This window comes from Microchirus variegatus (assembly GCF_963457635.1).
Source record: "Microchirus variegatus genome assembly, chromosome: 7".
NCBI lineage: Eukaryota > Metazoa > Chordata > Actinopteri > Pleuronectiformes > Soleidae > Microchirus > Microchirus variegatus.
In genome coordinates this window covers 16,017,660-16,040,412 of record NC_139808.1, presented here as the reverse complement: position 1 = coordinate 16,040,412, position 22,753 = coordinate 16,017,660, and the positions used below count along the sequence as shown (strand labels likewise).

The 22,753-nt window shown below is 39.1% G+C and overlaps 1 protein-coding gene across 2 annotated transcripts in view; it reads left to right on the top strand.

The window, feature by feature from the left end:
* Nucleotides 1-22,753, top strand: part of cadpsa (Ca2+-dependent activator protein for secretion a) — a gene marked incomplete at both ends in the record, with an annotated part of 130,172 nt that overhangs the window by 18,917 nt on the left and 88,502 nt on the right. For both annotated transcript variants that reach the window (XM_083892288.1, XM_083892287.1), the window contains 2 exons: nucleotides 8,628-8,741; nucleotides 11,430-11,762. In XM_083892288.1, the coding sequence (XP_083748414.1) occupies nucleotides 8,628-8,741; nucleotides 11,430-11,762 (447 nt within the window). The remainder of the gene's footprint in view (nucleotides 1-8,627; nucleotides 8,742-11,429; nucleotides 11,763-22,753) is intronic.

The window sequence follows — 22,753 nt, the reverse complement described above, 5'->3', positions numbered from 1 at the left end:
TGTAACAAAATAAAGATCTCTTTGTTGGGTGAAAAGTCTTGTGTCACGGAGTCTCATTCTGCATCACCATCTCATCACCTGGTATTCTGAACAAGAAGGAAGCCTGACTAAACGACAGTAGGTCCACCATGCCTGAGGAATAGTTCAAGTTCAGCTGAAGCAGCACTAACTGTAAAATAGTTCAACTTCATCTGTAATGTGGTTCGTCTTTTTCTGGTCCCTGTTTGGGCTGCTGCTGCAGCATTTAAGATCATGTGGCATGGGGCTTTTTGCAGACTTATTAGACCATCCTTTTAATAAGGAACTGCAGTAGAACAGACTAGACACCATTAATTAAAGCGATTAGATTTTCAGAGTTCTTTAGGGAGAGGATGTTTCTAATTCTCATCATGTTGTGTCATGTTGCAGGTGGGAGAAAGGTGTCAGTGATATCGAAGGCCAAGTGAATGAGTGACTGTTTTGTTTGAATTTGAAGTATAACATTATCAAGTGTTTTATTTGTGTGACAGAAGGCCCACTGGCGCCTCAGAAAGTGTTTGCTTGTCGCTAGCCTGCTGTCTGTGGCTAGTGTTAGCTGTGTGGCAAACTTTCGGGTCGATTAGCTCACAGTCCGCAGCTGGTGTAAACACTTGTTTGTCACAAGGGACAAAGGACAGACAAAAAAAGAAGAAACAAGAGAGGTCTTGTTGTTGTTGTTGTTGATCTGGTACTAAATGTTCTATATTTATTTCTAACTAACATTTATTTATGTTTATTTATTTACTGTTCTTAAATCTTAATAAAAACTGAAACATGCTTTGTTTTACACCTGAAAAACATTTTAAAACTACCCAAATAAGGTACCGTTTGGTAATGATAGCGATACTGATACCGGTATCGGTTTAATTATGAGCAGTACCCAACCATACAGGGGACATGATTACATTTTTGGGCTGCATGTGAATTACCACAGAGGGTCCAAGCTTATCCTCTTAGAAATGGACGGATGACATTACTGTACGTCACACAGGCCATAGTGAACGTGGAAAGGACTCATGGGTGTGGAAAGAATCAGCCATAAAAGGTCAAGTGTCTGGAGAGAACAAAAGCACCGACTAAGATGTGTTAGCCCAGGCAACATTTAAACTTAAAAGAAATTATCTCAGTGTCGTCAGGAAAGATGGTTTTCAGAAATGCTCATCATCTTTGCCTTAAGATACACTGATCTTAAATGAAAGAAAAATACCAGTGACTAAATCCAAGTTATTTGACAAAGTGACTTTGCTCTTAAAATACCCCTCTGCTTTCAGACTATTTGTGCCACATCCTGCTCCACTCTAGCAGCTTCACTGGCTGGAGCAATTACTGGCAGATAGATAGCACCCACAGAGCGAGACATGTGATGCGCACACACACACACACACACACACACACACACACACACACACACACACACACACACACACACACACACACACACACACACACACACACACACACACACACACACACACACACACACACACACACACACACGTACAGATGCATATGCACTGAGGGAGGCATCTGCTCTCACACTGACATACTCAGACATGCAGACAAACCTACACACAAACACACACACACAGCAATGTAATCTGGGTTTTCTGGCTCCCATATGGCAGCTGTAGCCACTGGTCGTCAGAGTGACACACTGCAGTGTGGTTTGTGTAGAAAATTAGAATTTTAGAGTTCCTGTAGGCAGGGTACAAGATGGTTCTCAGGAGAGGAAAACATCCACTTTACAGTAAGATAATTACTTCAAAAAGCCTCAAAGCAAAATAGTTGTACTTCTGTTCATCAGCCATTGTTGTACTGAAAAAAAAATCTTGTGTCCCAATAATGCCATGTCATTAATAATCATATAATATATATAAGCTGCTCACTGGTTGAATGTGTGAATAGAACACACTCCCTTTTCTTTTGATCATTGTGCATGAGCCCTGTGTCTCAGAGGAACGTTGCTATTTTGCTTTTTCTACCATGGGAAATGTTACATTTTCACATTATGTACAGAAACATTTGTTTGAATGTCACATTTTGTTTTATGTGTCTCCAGTGATGTAGCTTGTATTAAATGCAAAATTCTAACCAGGAGGTGGATGGGTTGGTGGCAGCATGCAACAATGTGAGATGATGGATGTAAGGGTGTTATGAGGATATTACCATTTCTTAGTGCTTTTGTGCCTACATGAAACCACAGGGTTGCTCGCTTTGCCTTAACCTAACCGTATTCATAACCAGGAAATATTATCACATTCCACATTTTTGCCAGAAGCAGTTAAAACACTATCACTTTGACATGCACATCTGTCGAAATGTTAATATATATGGTCATTTTTATGCAAGAACGCAAGCTCAAATACTTACTCTCATAGATTGCCACAGTCTGTGGTAATGTTTTACCTGTCAACATGCTGCAGTCCTCAGTTTATGGAAGTTCTGTTTTCAAAAGCACAGTAAATAAATGAATATACAGTGTACACATGTAGCAAATTTATTTATGTAATCAATGTTATGGCGTTTTACTACTATACAGTAGTCGCATGGCATGGCTCGATTCTGCTCATTTTTTCCATCAGAGATAGTACATGGTATCTGACACTTTTTTAGCACCAGCTCTGACGAGGCTCAAAATGAGCGGAGTCGGTACTAGGTGTGATGTCGAGAGACTGCCGGCCACTGGTTGGTCAGAGAGTCTAATTGCTGGAAGAGTTACGAGCACGATGTCTGATCTCAGTATTTGACAGAGGAGTCATTTATTAGTGACAGCACTTCTGAAAGCCGACAACCGTGAGCCGCATCGCTACCCCTTCTACCGTACTTCAATTCATCAACTGAGTCACAAATGGAAACTCTGTCAAACAGAGCCTGTGCTGCAGTCATGCAGGAAGTACTGAAATAATCTTTTTAATTAACTGATTCTGATGAGCCCACGGTTCCTCCCACAGTCCAAAAAACATGCGATATGGGGATTGGGTGAATTGGTCACTCTAAATTGAACGTAGGTGTGGGAGTGTGAGTGAATGGTTGTTTGTCTCTGTATGTGGCCCTGCGATGGACTGGCGAACTGTCCAGGGTGTACCCCGCCTATCGCCCAATGTGAGCTGAGATGGGCACAGCACCCCCCGCGACCCTCTGGTGGAGGATAAAGCGGTAGATAATGGATGGATGGATAATTCTAATGAGTCAGTATACTGAAAACAAATGCTTTGCCCGCCACTAGTTTGTGTGTTTGCGTCCCGTATAAAGCTCTCCGCCCATGTTGAGGATGTACTATAGTAATAGAAAATTAACCAAACTTTGTAGAGTTAAGCTGGGCTGAGCCGGGCTACTGCTGGAAAAGCACCATTAGATGCACATTTGTAAAGTGAGCTGTTTTTTGTGTGCTTTTGTTGTCTCACAACTTCCCCTCTATTATCAAGAGATGGTTTGTATATTTTTTCTCTCACTCCTCTACAGTATCTCCTGAGTCTGAGTGGCAGTGTTAACAAAGCGTTACTTTTTGACAGATGCCTCTTGATATCCACAACTGGAGTGGAACCAACATTTTTCTGGAAAGTGAATTTAAGGCCCCAGAGTAGTGGCCCCTATGGGATAAATGCTTTTTGTTCACAAAAAAGTGTGCACTCCTTGCGAGACACTGACAATCCAAAGCTCAAGTACAATATTTTGGGTCAAATGGAGGCAGCAGAACAAGCTCTGAACGCGCCATTGACATACAGCACAATCACACTGCTGCTTATACTGGCTGTGAGGCTTCTTTCAGACATGAATGAAGTCAGAAAAGAAGCTGTTCTAAGGGGCTGTATGTGAGCGAAAGTTGCTCCAGACAATTTTAGTCTATACCTTTTTTCAGGGCTTGTTTTTATGTATGCAAACAGCTCATGACATCTATCAGTAGCAGCCTAGGCAACCTAAATTGCTGTACCATCTGCTGCAAAGTTTTGCTTTATTTTGCAAAGGGCTTGTCTTAAAGTATGAAGCCGTTCAGCTGATGATGATGATGCAAATATTTCTCAATAAGAGCCAAAGATGAATAAATTCAGTACTTTTCACTTTGAAATTGTGTCAGAAATTGTGGCTCTGGCTTTAGTTTATTGTTTGGTGAAGGCAAAAGCTTTGGTCAGTGTTGAATGTGAGAAGAGGAGAATTTGACTGTTCTCTGGAGCTAATTCATTGCAGTCGTACTTGAAATACTAACAAGAGAAACTGGTGTTGACTAAAACGCAGAGTTAAAGGTTAAATGAGTGGGTGAAACAACATTAACTGACCTCTTTGAGAGCAAAATGTTTGGACAGATGGAGCTTGCTATCGGGCTCCTAGTCAATCAAGGAAAACTCACTTGGATGCATTCTAAAGTAGGAGGAAACTTTTAAAATCATCACACAATGTCAATGACATGGCACAACATTTAAATGTTGTTAACCAGCACTGTTTGTCAGACGTTTCATCCTTTTGCAACACAAACATATTTGTCTTGTCACTGTATTAAAAACTCGTCAAACAGGCTTTATTTTGATCCCAGCGATTGTAAGTAACAACTTGGACACTGGCTACTTCAAAGACATTTTACCAGACAAGTTCAAACACATCACGTGTAAATATGACAAATGTACGTGATCTAAGAATGTTTCTGACTTTACGATGCATCCTGTCTTCAACAGTCAGTGTTGGTTTTCATTTAACTACAATGACTAGCTCATGGATAAGGGGAAATACCAGGTCTCATTATCGGAAGGTCGACCAGTTCAGTCCTAAGGGCTGGGTTGGTTCTGTGCAAGGCACCAAACTCCAGGGCCCTTCCTCATCACATTAAAATTAATATATCTAAAATTTCTCCACAAGAAGTATGTCAAATTTGGTCTTTGTTCACTCTGAAATCATCCAGACCAAACTCCTGAATCAGTTGCTGAAGTAGAGGATGCACTCGTAGATAATCCATAGTCTTTTGTTTGATTGTTTTTCTTAGTTTAATGTGTATATTAACTCAGTGAGGCAGGTAGTCTCTGCAGCTTCCAGGTTTTGATTGTTTAGTGATGGCAGACGTGACGAGAGCATGACCACCAAGCGTCTCAGTTAAAAAAAACACCTCTGTCTTTTTCCTTTTTTAAAATATCTTTTCAAAAATTCTATTTGTATCCCAGTCTCTTACCCTGTTGCAGCTTCAGACGTGATATAGCCACTTCTTCTTCTTCTTCTTCAGTCATACACTTTTAAATAAGGCCAAATAAATGTTGCCAGTGTCAGGCAGAAAAGAGACAAGAGTTCAGCAAAGGACATCATAGTTTCTTGGCAATAGGATGCTTCCCTGAAAGAACATGAGCGCTGCAGCCTTATGCTGCACGAGGTTGGTGAGTCAATGCCAATCAAAGAAAAATAAATCAAGATGCACACATCCCCCATCTGACTTCTATCAGTATTCAGTCGTACCCTGCTGCACACTGTTGTGGACAAACAGCACCAGTGCACAGCGGTCTCAGCTGTGGTTCATCTTCACTGTGAACTTTGACCCCCATTGAGGAAGCTGTAATCTCATACAGCTTCCTCCTGCAGTGACCATGGTAACGGTTACTACGGCAGCAGACAGAACTGGCCAATGGAAGTCAAGTCTTCCAGCATGAAAGGAGGCTGTTGTTGGTCATTTCATTGTAGTGTTCATTGTCACCGTTAAAGGATGATTCATATAATGACATGTAATTGTGTGACTTACTATACAAACGATCACAAGGTTTACGAGGATTTCCAGACTACAGCCATCTGTAGAAAACCAGGCAGACAACAAGTACTATCCAAGTCTTTATTATTGTAATTTATTATTTTATGGTTCTGTTATGTTGATCTTTATCGACAACGCTGAGGAAAATGACCCAATTCCATATAAAACACCACATAAAGTGCAAATACAAGCAAAGATGATCATTTCTGAAGACAAAGTTGAAATTGTGAGCGCAATGACAGACTTTGTATAAAGAGATTTCCTTTGATTCTCAATGGATCTGAGGTTTCACTATGCCTATGCTTGATAAGTTAACCACTTTGGACAGTTTGGTGTTTACACTTGACATTCAACTGTCTGCACCAAACCAAACCACATCAAACAAATCTAATAAGATAAATGAAAATGGTCCACAGGAAAAAACAAAACAAGATATGAAATAAATACCAGTAACTTTAACTCCTCACTCTGAGTCACAGTGGAGCCTTTGGCAGTGTGAAGTCAGACTGCCCTCACTGCAGACAGCTATGCAAAAGTTACCTTTTTCCAGAAAACCAACCCATTACCTGAGAGCCAGATAATTTATCGATCAGGTGAAAAATAAGGCATCCTGAGAACAAAGAATTGTCTCAGATATTTGACCCAGGTCTAAATTAAATCAATCCGCACAGACAGACTGACTGAATTAAATCAATCTGTCTATACAGATTCATTTAAAAGCTCTTGGCAGCTGTGGCTCACAGGGTAGCGTTGGATGGAGGTTCGACACCTGGCTCTTCTAGTCCGCAAGATGATGTGTTGTTCGGGCAAGACACCGTATCCCAAATTGCTTCTGGCGGCTGAATGCAGACAATGTGTGAATGGGCATGAATAACAAGACACTTGCTATGAGAAGAATATTATTTTCTCTTATTGAAGTGTGTTCTTCTCCTCTTGTTCTGCCAAGACACAAGCAGACGAAATTTTGACCAGAGAATTTGACTTTATGAAAAATCTCTGAATGAGCTATAGTGCTCTTTAAATAAAGTGGATTTCTTGTTTTTGTGAGCTATACAGTAAGGCACTTTGATGTGTCACAGTGAGCACAATAATACATCATAAAATAAGGAATGGTACTTCACTTGGTCCTTTAACTGCATGCAGACAGCAGTGAGGCCAATTCCATAAGAAAGAAAATCGAAATTCTAGCTCCCAGTGACATTTGTAATAACGCTATAAGTTAATCGAAAAATGCTCTGCAACAAATGCAGACTTTTCTTTAGTCGTGGTACACGGAAACTCTCCCAATCCAAACATTTTGAACCATGCTGAGCATGTAAGGTGGGGATTTTGGTGTATTATACAGCAAACTAAATCAGTGAGCAGTATTCCAGTATTGCTTTGCTCACTCCTGTGGGATATATCATTGAGCAGATGCTGTCTCCGTCTCTTCTTGTCCTCTCCTGACTGTTCTCATCACAGCAGCTTTGTTGAAGCATGACACCACAGTCTGTTTCTCAGTTTATGTGATACAGGCGTTCTGGCACCTCTGTGTTCTGTATCCATGCAACTGTGCATTTTACATGTTTTTTTCTCTCTCTCACACTTCAAAGATGTGCAACAGTTACTGGAGACTGTAAATTCACTGTTAGTGTGAATTTACCCAAAACATCTCTGAACAGATCCGTAGAAACAAAGAGTTTCCAAACTTTACAAATGTAATTCGTGTTGGTAAACACAGGGAAACTCATTTCCATATTTATTTTTTCTTTTCTAAATGTTGTGCAAATCCTAAGCTTTTTTTAAATTATTATTTTGAGACAACTATGATCTTAATGACAATTTGAATGGCATGTCCTGTGTGTTAGACAACTGCCAGCTGTTTTTTAAATTTTTATTATTATCTGTTTAGGACAGTGGTTCTCAATCTTTTTATACCATTACCTGACAAAATATTGAGCTCTCAAAATAACACAATTATCACCAACGTTAAAATAAAATAGCATAAATAGGCCGAGCAAAGTTTGCTACAGACATTTCACAAGAGGCAGATCTATTTGTTCTCTCATCACCCTCCTCTTCCCCACATATACTTCCGGCACTGGTATAGCGAAATTAGATTAAGATGGAGATAGAGATATGGTAAAACATTTTTTTTTTTTCCATTTTCTATACACTTCTGTCAAAATTCCTCAGCTCCACTCCTCACAAACCCTTGATATATAGAGTAGAACATTATTTCTGATTAGGACCATGGCTTGAGGAAAACAAATCTACAAAGGTGTTTAACACGACAATTGTAATACTTTTTTTTTATGGGAGAATTAATTTTGATACCATATAACAAAACTACCATTGTAAAGGAGGTTCATACATAGATAATTAGGCGGTAACATTTATGTTAGTTATTACTATAATAATAGAACACATTAGATAAAAAAGGTACCTGTGATCTGTTGCTTAATAGTAAACCCAGATGCATTTGCACTGTTTATGTCTGAATTCTCGCAGAACACGCTCTCTTCTAATATCTCATATTAAACCACATTCAACACCACAAAACAGTCATAGTTTAATTAGGAAACTTCTCACAACAAGGCTTTATTAGTATTGTTAACATTGATGTTTGCTATATACTGCAAAAGTTAGTGAGGTGGACACCACTGTGTTCGTGTAACTGCACACCAAAATACTCATTTGTAGCAATAATGAGGTAAATATTAATCCAGTTATTAGTGAGATTAAAGGTTGGAAAGCAATGACATGATCTTGCCAAATAATAGTAAAAGACTGAGTCAATGTAGGAAAACAGTTTGAACTTGTCTATAATTGTTTGTTAATATCAACGCAACTCATTTAGAGTAGACCATGATGCAGTTTAATTACACTGAACTCTTTCTGCTGGTTTCAGATCAGTAAACAGCATCTGCAGACAGTCAAAGAGCGTTTCCAGTCCTTCCTCAGTGGAGACACTCAGATCGTGGCTGACGAGGCTTTCATCAATGCTGTGCAGAGCTACTATGAGGTGAGTTGTGTTATCTCTTACACTTTTGTATTCACACAGGCTGGGCAGTAGGTCAATAACAACATATGTATTGTTGATGTTAATATTAATATAATGTTATTGCACTTTTCAACCACACTTTGATACAAAACACATCATTGCTATTGTATGATTTGTGAAATGGTTTAAAACATGATTTAAAACCTTAAAAACCAGATTCTTCAACTAGCACTCGGGAGAAAAACTTAATCTGACTTTTCACTGCAATGATTATTGACATCCACTAGGGCTGTAACGATATGCGTATCGAAATCGAAACCGCGATACTCAGAGCCACAAACCTGTCTCGCGGCATGAGAAAACAGGATCGCCAAACGCCCTTTCTAACTCCCAGTTATTTTTTTTTCCAGCCACATGATATGAGCTGTTAGTGCTACCAAACTTTTCAAATTACTATTATTTTTATTAGGGGTGTCAAATTATCGTGTTAATTGTGATTAATTAATTACAGTCATCATTAACGCGTTATGTTTTTTAATCGCGTTAATCTCTTATGCAGTTAATGCTGCATATACTCACAGAAAGGTAAGACCCTCAGCTAAAAGCTCATAAACCATTCTTATGTTCACCAAACACAGTTAAAACACCGATGGATCAAACCCGCAGGAGATGAAAAAGAACCTTACAGCGCACGTTTAAAAGCGGCAACCGGAGCGTCAGCGTGATTATGTAAAACAGCGGAGAATTCACAGATTCTAACGGTACCATTTTTTTATCACTATACGAACAATATTCACGGATCCAGCCCCAAAATAAGAGCAAAACAACAACTGACTTTTAAGAAATACAAGCGGAAATGTTGTCTTACCTTTGCTGTTTATGAAGAACTACACTTACTTCCCAGCATGCTTTGGGGACAAATCCCAGTCTGATTGATCATTTACTTTGTATTTTTTATTATTAAATCTTTGGTTATTTATGTTCAAATCTGTTCACAGTGTTACAAAATATTTATTATTAAACCTTACATGAAGTTGGTATAAGTAAATGTTGTTCAAATAAAATTGAGTTTGTGTATCGTTACAGCCCTAACATCCACTGATTTGAGAAGAAGCCAATTTCTCTGAATCAATAAAATATATCAATTTATTTCTTCATCATTGTTAATGAGTTAGACGTGTCTGCAGTGTTCATGTCATCTAAATTAATAATGCAGACGTTTTGACAGAATCTGTTCATTTGTAAAACTCAAATTAGCATGGAAGGTATCCAAAGCTGAATGAATAACTGAAATGTTGTGGCAAGTTTGGTAGATAAGACACCGATAAGGAGTGAGTTTACCTTTGTAAAGTCCATATGTACATTTCTTCAAACACAAAACAGCAGACTGAACATCAGCTGAAAAATCCTGTGTCACAACAGGCAATTTTGCCCGTACTGCTCTTCTTCTTTTACATTTGTAAAGTTATTAAATGGCCTGACAGCTAGACGATTCAATCTGTCTTATTTCTGTGCGTATACTGTGTGTACACAGCATGTGAAGTATTTGTGTATGTGCTGAGAGGTGATCCAGGTTGGGAGCAGAACAAGGTAGAGTATCTGTGCTAGGGAAGTGGCACCGACACACTGACTGGCACCTCCTTATCAGTTAATGTGGTAGCACCAGCAAGCCAGATGAGAGCGGTGTGATATTTAACAGATGCAGCATGGTGGCACAGGTTATCCAATTCAATTAAAACCTAAAGATCCCAGCTCGGCTTTAGCTCCAGGCTGAAACTGAGGGAGGCGGACAGAAATAGAAGGCTAAAAGAAAAACAGGGACAAAGGGTCAGACAGTGATGGCAGCAGGTGGCGGGAATTAATCTGTCATCAAAAACACGCTCATTCAATCGTTTAAATATGTCAATTCACACTTGTTGTGGAAACATGTACCAGCAATGCTTATTTCTGAGTTTTTTGAGGAATTTTCTAAAGGCTTTGTTGACTTTGGGTGAACCACTGATTCCACTCCACTTTATTTTGACGCTAGATTTAGACACTAGTCTTTTCCAGATAGAAACTCAAGGTTTCTGAAGCTTTTCTGAAGGTTGTACATTGCTCACTCCTCTGCACCAAAGTGCACTACTGCCTCTTTTGTCGAGCTTGTGCAACTTTGGTAAATCTGAACAATTAATTTTAAACACCAAATTCACAAAATAGTTGAATGTTGATAAACCATAGATTTTCTCTGTGGACTTTGGTGCAGGTCAGTGAGTGTCTACAGAAACAGAGGCGTGTGCAACGGCTTTAGTTTCTGAAAACGTTCACTGTCTCGTTGCCATTGCAGTGAAAATTTGGGGCTCTCTGAGTGTTTTTTAATAATTAAAACAAGCATTCAGTTTCTTAAATGTGAATATTTTCTGGTTTCTTTGCTCCATACAATAAAGAAATCATAAAAAATAGATTAATTTTGGTTTGTGGATAAAACAGATTAATCAATTATGAATATAATCTTTAGTTGCAGCCCTAAGTGAAATAGTTTTTGTTGGTCAATTATCGCCTCAGTACTTCAATTTGCCTGCGCAGTGTGCCTGAACACTCTTAATGTTCATTATTATTATACCATTATTTACCATTTACAATATACAGCAGAACATTTGCAGTTTTAGAAACCCCAAGTGATTTGTCAGTGTGGATCTGTGAGTTAACAAAACATCTCACTGACTGCAGGTCTTCCTAAAAAGTGACCGTGTCTCCAGGATGGTGCAGAGTGGCGGCTGCTCAGCCAGTGACTCCCGGGAAGTTTTCAAGAAGCATATAGAGAAGCGTGTGCGCAGTCTGCCCGAGATTGATGGCCTGAGCAAAGAGACTGTCCTGAGCTCCTGGCTTGCCAAGTTTGACGCCATCTACCGCGGTGAAGAGGATCCCAGGAAGCACCAGCAGAGGATGACAGCCAGCGCTGCCTCTGAGCTCATCCTCAGCAAAGACCAGCTCTATGAGATGTTTCAGCAGATCCTGGGCATCAAGAAATTTGAACACCAACTCCTTTATAACGCCTGCCAGGTTAGTGTTGTTTTTCTTAATCATTATTATTATTTATAATGGAGTATATATAACATTCAGCACATTCATCTCATTTTCTGATGTCCTTGTTGCAGCTGTATTGTAACTTCATTGAATATAGTTTTAGAAAAATCTCCCTGAACATGAATGAGACAGAACACGCCCACTGTGAATTATCTGGACCTTTTGCTGCTGTCATGAATCTCATGAGTTCACTCGGATATTATTTAAGGATTTGGACTCAACTGTCAGTCAGGACTGACCTTTTTGCAAACATTTGTGTTCTTACATAGAGCTCCTGAGAATTTGAGAAAAACTGAGCTTTTTTTATTTGTTACACTAAATTTATATTGTTATTTAATTTCATTTTAAAACTACCATGTCATGCATTGCAGCTGTTGCAGCTTCTTTTTTATATGTGTTTTATTTATCGATTCATTGGTTTGACTATACAGTGAAACCAGTGAATTCCTTCATTCATAGATATAGGCAGATATTTTGGAAAAGGAAGCAAAAAACATCAACAACAACGTAACCAGAGTGGATTTTCTGTGGCGATGACACTTTAATAAGAATGGAAACGAAAGGGAGAAATAGACTTTGTGTGTAAATAAATTGTGGTTTTGGCAATGCTTCTAAAAAGCTTTCTGTAATTATCAGATCAATAATGTATGGATTCGGAGTCATTATCATATATTTTTCATACACTTTCCTTGGGTTGGAGTGCCACATTGTGTCTCTAATGTCCCAACTGTGGGGGAAAAAAAATGTAAATTTAATATGACTTGACCAGGAGGATAACTGTCATTTATTTTACTTCACAAACCACAAATATTCACTGTGCTTCCTCATTTGTCTTTAAAGAGACGGATGATCATTACACTTTTGAAATTATGTTTGTTTTTAAACATCAAATCAAATGTAGCAAAGAAGCTGTATGTCACACAAAACTGCAGTGAAGCAGCAGTTTTTTTGTTTTTTTTTATCAGCCTTGAGTCATTGAAGTCCAGCTGTCCAAGAAGCTCTGATTACTGGCCATGAGTGACAGTCCTTGCTGCATCATCCTGTCTTTCAGTTTATTTTTTCCTTCGAGGACATTTATGAGAAGGGCAATATGTGCTCTCCCTCACAGATAGTGACAGGAAGTGTCTAAATGACAGGAGGCAGAGCTGGAGGTGGCAGAGATGAAGATGCAGAGATTTTTCACTGGGAGTGACCAGGATTAGAACTGAGCATATTTGTGGGACAGCTCATGTTGAATATGGAAGTGGAAATAAAGTAAGAGAGGCACAACGTTGAGATGGTTTAGTCACATGCAGAGGAGGGATAGTATATTATATTGGACAAAGGATGTTGAACATGGAGCTGCTGGGCAGGAGAAAAAGAGGAAGACCATAGAGAATGCGTGTGGATGCTGTGAAGGAGGACATGAGGACAGTTTGTATAACAGAAGAGGGACAGGACACGATGAGGGGCAGATGATCCACTGTGGTGTCCTGACAGAAGACATGACAGTGACAGAATGGCAATGGTATGACGGTCATTTTGTGACATGGAGGTCTGGTGTAGTAATTGCGTACTATTTCTACTGCAATCTCCTGCTCTGTAAAACAGAACAGAAATCAAACAGAAATCCTTTTAAAAAAAAAAATCAATATCGAAGGTAATAGCATGGCAAGGAAAGGTATTATCAATGTAATGTCTTCACATGAGTCAGAAAAGTTACCATGTATGAAGTTGAAATACCATGCTATTACTTACTGCTAATACTAATACTCAGTGGCAGCTCCTGAAGTAAATTTCAGGGGGTTGGGGGGCAATTTTTTCTGATAATGATTAAGGTGACCCATTCAATAGGTGCATAAAGCAAGACAGTATCAATTTGTTGTTAGATGATTAAGAGAGTCCTTATTGTGTCTCCTAGATGGCAACTTGATAAACAAATATTATTTACATGAATCGAATGTATGATGTGAAATAGCTAAACAGAACACAATATGTGTCCAGCAACCACATAAAGACAGGGGCAGCATATTAAGTCAAGGATTTATAAACTTACCAAGGATCAAGAGCTTTCACAACCTTTACCAGATACATACAACAAACATATGACAAAATAGTGCAGTCAAATTATTCATTAAGTGCAAAGGAAAGAATTGAATATCTTCAGATGTGTTCCTGAATGCATCTTACAATACTCTCTTACACAAAACAGTTTATTTTGTCTGATTTGAATGAAGTTTTACCTGCAGTTAAACCCTGGGGGATACAAATATCAACAATGTTAGCAAACAGGCTAATGAACGTCGCCTCAAACGACTGATGTCCGCTGCTCTGAGCCATAAACAGCTAACATGTATGAAAGTGTGAACTCTGTGGCACTGGTAAAAAAAACAGTGAGCTTAGCTTGGGGTGCCGTGAGCAGAGAGGCAAACAACTTATCGAGAGACATGACTTGATCGAAGATATCCCGTCCTCTCTTTGCTCAAGTAAGTAAATGACGCATGTGTTTGGGCGAGCCCCAAAATCCTCATTGAAAAGGCATTGGAGAGTAATTTTTCTAAAAAAAAAAAAAAAAGTTTTAACAGGAGAGTCAATGGGAGAATGCTTGGGCGATTATCACGTCAATCAAATCGCCCCTAAAGAGGCAGGACCATTTAAAACATGTCTTGAATCTGAGGATTCCGATTGGACAAATAATAATGTCTATAACACTGATAATAACTACTTTTGCTGGCAGAGACAGCTGAACGGAATATTAGTACTAAGGATCTTTGGAATTGGTTCGGGAAAAAAAAATCTCTTTCTCCTTAGTAGGGCGTGGCCCAAATCCCCTCTATACACCATCCGTCCGCCCATGCTAATACTACTTCCCTCATTACCATTCATTTATCATGTTTTAACCATACTGTGATAGATAATTTAATCCGAAAAAGATGGGCTAAATCTTACATTTGAAACAGCTGCAGTGTAAAAAAAAAAATATGACGGCAGGAGAGCAGTCAGTTGTGTGTTGGCTTTTTTCTGCTTTCGTGGTAACTTGAACACACAGGGAAGGGACAATTATGACAAAGGATCCTGTATGCAGGTACGAAACCAATGTAAAATCTGCTGCGGGATGGAAAATTAGTTATTAATATATGCAGAGTGTAATGGTAATGAGAGGGTAGAGAGCTGCGCTGTAAAGACAGATTGATGTGGTAATAACGGCGTCCAGTTGTGGGCAGCTGTATGCAGGCCTACAGGTACTCAGCCAGTCTTTTGTCTGTATGTGCGTGTGTGTGCGTGCGTGCATGTGTGTGGTGGGGCTTTTGCATCCTTTTATCTTTTCTCTCCCCTTTATTGTTTTACTCTAACATTGGCTGATGGAAACAACATCTACAACTGCTAGGACATCATCTCCTCCATCCAAAGCTGTATCCAGTCAATGCACTTTTCATATAATGAAGGCTATTGCGTCTTATATTTTTTCGGACCAAGGTAAATTTTATTTTCTTATTTACTTGAACAAATGCATACATCTGGGGTGGTTTACAGACAAAATGGGACCTTCCTTAAAGCCGCAGTGTGTACCTTTTCAATAAAAATGAATGTCTGTTGGATTAAAACCATTGTCAAATGAGTTCAAAATAGTCCCCGCCTGCCCCTGCACTGCTACACACAAACACTCCTTCAGTCAGGTCTCATAGTACTTACTGCTTGACCGAGCCCATTTTCAGATGTAGACACTAATTATGTTGCATTGCTTTTCCTTCATGAAGACCAAAAAATTATGCTCTGTAGCTTAAAGAAAAGGTGTGCATTTTAAATGATGTACCATATACAGTATCGCTCTTTTTTTCAGCACACATACACCCACCAGGTGTAATTTCATCTTTGCCATTTAAATTTATCTTCAGGCTTATCTTTCCATGTGAGACACAAGATGATTTTTCCTTCTTCTCTTGTCATGGACAGTTGCCATTTCTGGAGTGATCACTGTGAATTAATGAGCTGTAAGCTGACAAATCCGCCACCGTCTGTTGCAAACGGTTCTGAATGGAGACACAGGGGAGGGAACTGTAGGTGTTTGACGTGACAGCGAGGTTGTTGCTCTGCATTCGCGACGCTGCCGTGCAATATTGAATGAATCCATCATTTGAATATGGGTTGTTTTCTGTTGCTCTTTGGCTTTAACCAGCAACTGTGCAGTGTTCTCCTCAGCAATAAGATCAAACTCATATTATGAGTTTGATCTTACAGGACATGGGTTCATCTATAAGCCCTGAAGCCTGAGCGCCATACACATGTAGCCATACACATATGAGCAGATAAATAGTGTGTGTGTGTGTGTGTGTTCTTGTACTTCCAGCATACTGAGGACCAGTGAAGGTTTTTAACCAACCAAGTGAGGTCATTTTTACGGGGTGAGGACATTTTGGCCGGTCCTCACTTTGTTTTCATTGAAATCACTTCCTTAGGTTGCTATAACATGCTCAATTTGTAAAAAAAAAACATTTTGGACGACATAGTATAGTATGACTTTTATGTCAAATTTTGGAACAAATTTTTTTTGTAATTTTTTTTTTCGACTTTTGGATGACATAGTATAGTATGACGTTTTTGTCAAATTTGGGACCAAATATTTTTTGGTCAATTTTTTTTTGAAATTTTGGTCAACATAGTATAGTATGACGTTTTTGTCAAATTTTGGACCAAAACTTTTTTGTCAAAAATTTTGGCTAACATTTTGGATGACAATATTGTATGTATAAAAAAATAAAAAAAGTTTTCCAGCTCTTTTTGCTCTGGGGCTCCACCTGCATACATTTTATGGTACTGCACCCGGTAGTTCATTGTAGATGTCATTCATGAAGTAGATATTTGTAATTGTGTTGATTTATAAAGTGGAAATGCTGGTCCTCACTTTGTCAGCATCCCAGTCCTCAGTATGCAGCAAGTACAAGAGTGTGTGTGTGTGTGTGTGTGTGTGTGTGTGTGTGTGTGTGTGTGTGTGTGTGTGTGTGTGTGTGTGTGTGTGTGTGTGTGTGTGTGTGTGTGTGTGTGTGTGTGTGTGTGTGTGTGTGTGTGTGTGTGTGTGTGTGTGTGTGTGTGTGTGTGTGTGTGTGTGTGTGTGTGTGTGTGTGTGTGTGTGTGTGTGTGTGTGTGTGTGTGTGTGTGTGTGTGTGTGTGTGTGTGTGTGTGTGTGTGTGTGTGTGTGTGTGTGTGTGTGTGTGTGTGTGTAAGCATCACCTTTATGGCACTCAGTGGTTCAGATGTGGTCATGGCCAATGACTGCACTGTCATACCTCTTCACAACAGACATGCGTGTGACCTCAGGACTCCCTACATCATCCTGTGAGTGACAATGAGTTCACAGATCGAGTGCAATAACAACTCCCGATTATAAACATACTCATTTGTACATTTCCTCCACAAATAGTAGTGCCACATATCCTATGTATCAGCATGTGAGAATGACCCTTGAGCAGCTGGCTGATGGTGCCTTTTTATATTGTCAGCAGGTGACCTAACAACATAATTTCTATGAATAAACAAATTACGATTAAGAACTATACCTGCAATTAAGTGCACATTAATATTTATTTTTTTAAAGTATAGTGCAATTAATGATGTGCAATGTCAGACAAAAATTTTGTTAAATAAAACCACAACCCAAATAGTGCAATGTTAGTAACCACGAAGCTCCCATTGTTACACAGCAGTAGACACCACATGTGCACATTGGCCTAGAATAGAGTGGAAGGGTTAGACTTTTTACATCAAAGTTCATCATATCCCTCTTGGGTCTCTGCAGAAAACTGAGTGCAGAAAAACAACAGATGACAGGAAAAACCATGTATTATACAGAGAAGAGAGAGGAGGATGACAGACTGAACTGTATAAACAAAGATGGTGATTAGGAGGCAGACAGGATGGGAGGCCCAAGCATTACAAGAAACAAAAGGGACTTCCACTAAATGAGCTGTGTGCTCTCCAGTTATCAGTGCACAGTGTAAATATTGGCTTCTTGTCGTGGGAGTTGCTTTCTTCCTAATAACTGCCCATTAAAACCCAACAGTACAGAGTCACAGTTAAATAACTCATCTCATTTAAGGCGTATGCTTACTCTATTATGGTGTTTCATAGGGAGAGAAGATAACTGTAGTTTCAGAGGCGTTAGGTAAAACGCTTCCTCAAACTCAAAGTGGAATATTTCCGACAGATGGTTTGCTGAGTTGAAAGATAATATGACTTGAAGTAACTGTTGATGCTTAGGTCTCTACAAGTTTCAAATCCAAAACCACCACAGAAAACTGCACAATCAAATGGTTCTCAAACTGTGGTATGTGTAGCACCAGTGGTACGCGAGCTTCTTCTGGTGGTACTATGAGGAAAATCAGAAATACTTTTCTACTGTATATAACGGGGTATATGATGAGAGTGGAGCTGAGGACCGCAGTGCATAGAAAATTAAACAGATAACAAAGTAATCATAATAAATTAAATTATAATATTTTTTTTAATAATAATGAGGATTCTGATGAGAGAGCAGATTATATTATCGAGAATAAATCTACCTCCTGTGAAAAGTCTGTAGGTGGAAATGGTGTGACTCCCAGAGCGCAATCTTTTCTCAGGTGGTACTTGGTATGAAAAGTTTAAGACCCTCTGATTTAATCAATTTCAATTTCATGAGCAAATCCCTGCGCAACCCGAGATCTTTTTTTCTACTCGAGTCAACGTCTCGACTTGGGTACATACACAGAACGCAAAGGCAGTGTGCTTCCTAGATGACCCCAGCTGGAACAGTGAAGCACAGATGTAATTTACAGCAGCTTGAATGGGATTTGTCTTTTTCTTCTTTCTTCTACTTGTTGCCTGTAGCTCAGCTCAGCTGCTTTTGAAGAAAAGCCAGACAGAGAGCTCTCCGCCCGCATCTTTAAAAGCAACATGGTGCTGCCCTCATTAGAGGAATTTCCACTGTCTGGCCCACGCACAGTGGGCTTTTTGCTTAACGTCCCTACAGTTTAACCAAAGATACATTCAGATATGGCCTATTAAAGTGTTCCTTTACTGTCCTTCAGGCAGATGTAAAGACGAAGCCAATATCCATGTCTCTACTTAAATCATAGAAATTTGATTTCACAAAAACTTGAAAATATCTTTTAATCTGATTTAAAAAAAAAAAAAAAAAAAACGTAAACAAACCCTCATATGAGCCCCACTGGCTTTGTGTGCAGTTTACTACATGAGATGCAGCCATGCCATTCACACAGGGGGTGTGTGTCTGCTGTAGAGCTGCATACATGTTCTATTTTTAGGGTTTGCATTTGGAAATTATCATAAAATATATTTTTAAATCCTCCTCTGTAATCAACTAAATGCCAGGACTCTTCAGCATTAAGCAGCTTGTCCCTCGGTTTCCCAAACATTTCACAAATGGATTCAGACGACTGAAAGACTAGAGTGCTTCTGTGTAATGTGTTTGTGACATACAGTATACGATAAAGACTCTGAGACTGTGGCGAGAAAGATCACTATTTAGCTGTGAAACGTCTGTGGCTCCTGGACAAAAAAAAAAAAATAGACCTAGTAAGGAGACACATGACTCTGGTGCATCTCAGGCCGGAGAGTGGCTTCTCTAATTACTTAATATGAGTTCCTAAATGAGAAGCAAGTGATTGTGTGACGCTGACTCGCTGCACACACATCCATTATGGCCTGAGACCATCTTTAGAAGCCACAGAATCCACAGGAGGAAAGCAGACATGTCGAAACGTAACTGCTTTGACTGTGTAGTGGCGATTGAAAAATGACTCCATCCACATTAATAATTAGTCCCCTCTAAATCTTGCTTTAATTTCTTTGCCCCTGTGATGAGGTTTTTGCGGAAATGTGACTTCATTAATCCATCATGTTTTGAATGAAGAAGGACTTATTTTGAGTAAAAACTACCCATGTTCTAACTGGCGTCTTTATGACGGACCAAAATAATAATAATAATACACTCTGGAACTCCTTGAGACTTGAAAGCTGTTGTTTTGGGTTTGACTTCATAAACACTGATGTTTCATAAAGTGATGTTTGGTACAAAATGTGTAACACTAGAAAAAAAGGAAATATCACAAAGTAACACACATATCACCATATCACCCATAACACACATAACTATCTATTGGCATAATTGCTTATCTTCTTACTTAGAGTGTGTTCGTTGCAAATACAGCACGTCTCATACAAAAATGATGACAGGATGTTATTCTTATTGAATCGATTCAATAAACTGGGAGCTTTATTTAGTATGATTGTTACACATTGTGCTGGTTAATTATGTAGTTATATAAACACAAATACTTAGGAACTGAAAATACTGCATGTGTATGTAACTGAGCGTATCACGCATCATTCCCAGTTTCACCTCTCATATTTGTGAGGAAATTACATAACAGTCGGCGGCTCCTCTTGCTGAAATATCATGTTGTGTAATCAGGTTAGGTTAAAAAGGCAATTTTAAAATTCTCGCCTCTTTCTACATACACACCTGTTTGCAGTCAGTTAATTGTTCTGACATCATTAATTATTTTTCCACTGTCACATCACTGTTTCATACCAGGTTGCAAAAATAGTTTATTTAGGTCGTTTTGAAACCTAATAGTCCGCTAGACTGCGTACGATTGCACCATTTAGCCGATCCGAGTTTCCTTTCAAACTGCACTTCAGTGAAACGAACCAAACCTTTTGAATAACGCATTCTCCTACTTGCCTGCATAATGAATCACTGAAGAAGACGAGACAACATGAACAAGAAAACTTGCTCATCTGTTGGTTAATGCAGGACAACTTCTATTTCCCACACATCAGAACAAAACATGGAGCTTTTGATCTTTGATTCTTTGATTTGCAGATTCACACCTCCCCAAACGAACTGGACTTTCCAAGCACACAAACTAGGATTCAATTTAGAAGGGCTGGTGTGAATGCTCCCATCGTCTATAACTGTGGTCCGTGTACGTGGTGCTACTTAAACAAATAAAGTTTGAACAAATATTACAGGATATTTTGATGCTTTGAAGATTTTCAGATATCCCCCCCACGCACACATTGAAGACATTTACAGCTTACATTTACGACACCTAAAAAACACGAGTTCAAACAGGACAGCGAAAGCCTCAAATCAGCGAATGAGATGATTGTTCTCTAACAAACTGCACACATCATAAAAAGCAGCGAGGTCAAAAAGCGTTGCACATGTCTTTTGATGAATGTGCCTTTGGCAACAGTGACGGCTGGAACACAGTAAACAAATTGAATTGTCGGCCAACACAGCGGATATGTAGTGAGGGAAGAACAGAGAGCTTCTTTCCCTTTTATCAGATGGGTTTTAGTCATTAGGGCCGTGGTGGAGTCTGCATCTCCCTGAAAGCCTCAACAACACACAAGCATTGTGAGTGCTGAAATAATTAGTACATGAATCAATTGAAAGACAATCAGTGAAAATTTCTGCAATCAGTTCGGGGGGGAATTCACCCAAATCACATATTAGTTGAACAACAGAAAACACAGCTCAACAAAACATTTGCAATTTAATTAAGAATATGGTCGTGATGAAAACCGCCAACACTGAAACAGACACTTAAGAATGTGTTGTTGTTGTTGTTGCAACCACTTTATGAATGTCATTGTCAATTCTGTTGGCACCAAGAAGAAGCAGTATTTGTATTTGATTGTATTTGAGTGGATTCAAAAGTTTAAGACAAAACTGGTAAAAAATCAGTCCAAGAAAGGTTCCTAGAATTTATCAACAATAAATAAGTTAAAGTTCAGACTCGACACATCCGGTAAAAGTTACAATTTGTCCAATACTTTGGTTTATGACCATGTACCAAAACAACATTTTTGCCAGCCTATGAGCTATTATGCATGAAATGATCATGCTAAATTGATTTTAGCTATGCCGTCACTGATAGCATTTAGCTCAATGTTCTGCAGGCAAAACAGGGGGAAATAGACATTTAGGTTTGTTTAAAAGTTGACTCTTGAATCTTGGATTTGTGTGGAGTGACACAGCAGCAGCTCACTCAGCTCTATCATTCACACTGTGTGTGTGTCTCCAGCTGACCTTCTGTGGAGCAAGAAGCTGTGCAGCTTCTTTTATGTTTGCCTTTGAAAATCATGTAAATACATCTCTAGACTAAACTGAATACCAGGACTCATTAGTAGAAAGCCACAAATCTGTTGGTGCTGCACACAATACACAATTTGTTGAAATAAATGAATTAAACAGTTCAGTGCTTTTACTTTGAAACATGAACAGGATGCACTGCGTTTGAAAGATCATTTTCATCGTACATTTTTTACTCCGACAGGCATGTGGCTTGTGTGAAAAATAGAGATCTACTACCGAAAGGAGATTTGCGGGAAACGTACGTCTCATGCAGTCTCAGTGTGAATGGTTTCATTAGTTAACATTTGTGCCTGGGTGAAAAGAAAGACGAGCCAAAGCATGGAACACGCAGTGTGGAACCGGCCTCATTCATACTACACTGTTTTCAGCCTGATGCTCTGCTCACTAACAAGTTTTGTGATCCGCAACTAATTGCCCCTAATTAGCACATGATGGCAGTTGCCAGGTGTGACAGACCTCCACAATAAGTCAGTAAGACATTGAATCTGCTGAGGGCAGCCTGCTGACAATCTGATCTGATTGTGCGACTACGCAAGCCTCCCCAGCCAGTCAGAGACCAGGACAGTGTGATGTCAGGTGAGAGCCAAACAGGAAAAATCATGAAACTGAGCTAAACAAAGCCTGATAACACACATCATTCACTTCTCGCATTTTTGAGGAAATGTACACATACCAGTTAAAACACAGAGCATTTTGACTGCTTTTCTTTGCATTACTATGTTTAAACATACAGTGTATACAGAGGCTATAAGAATGTGGAACATAGTGTCTTATATCCTTTTTTCAGCACAACCTAGGCAATCTGATGAAAAAAAATCAAAAA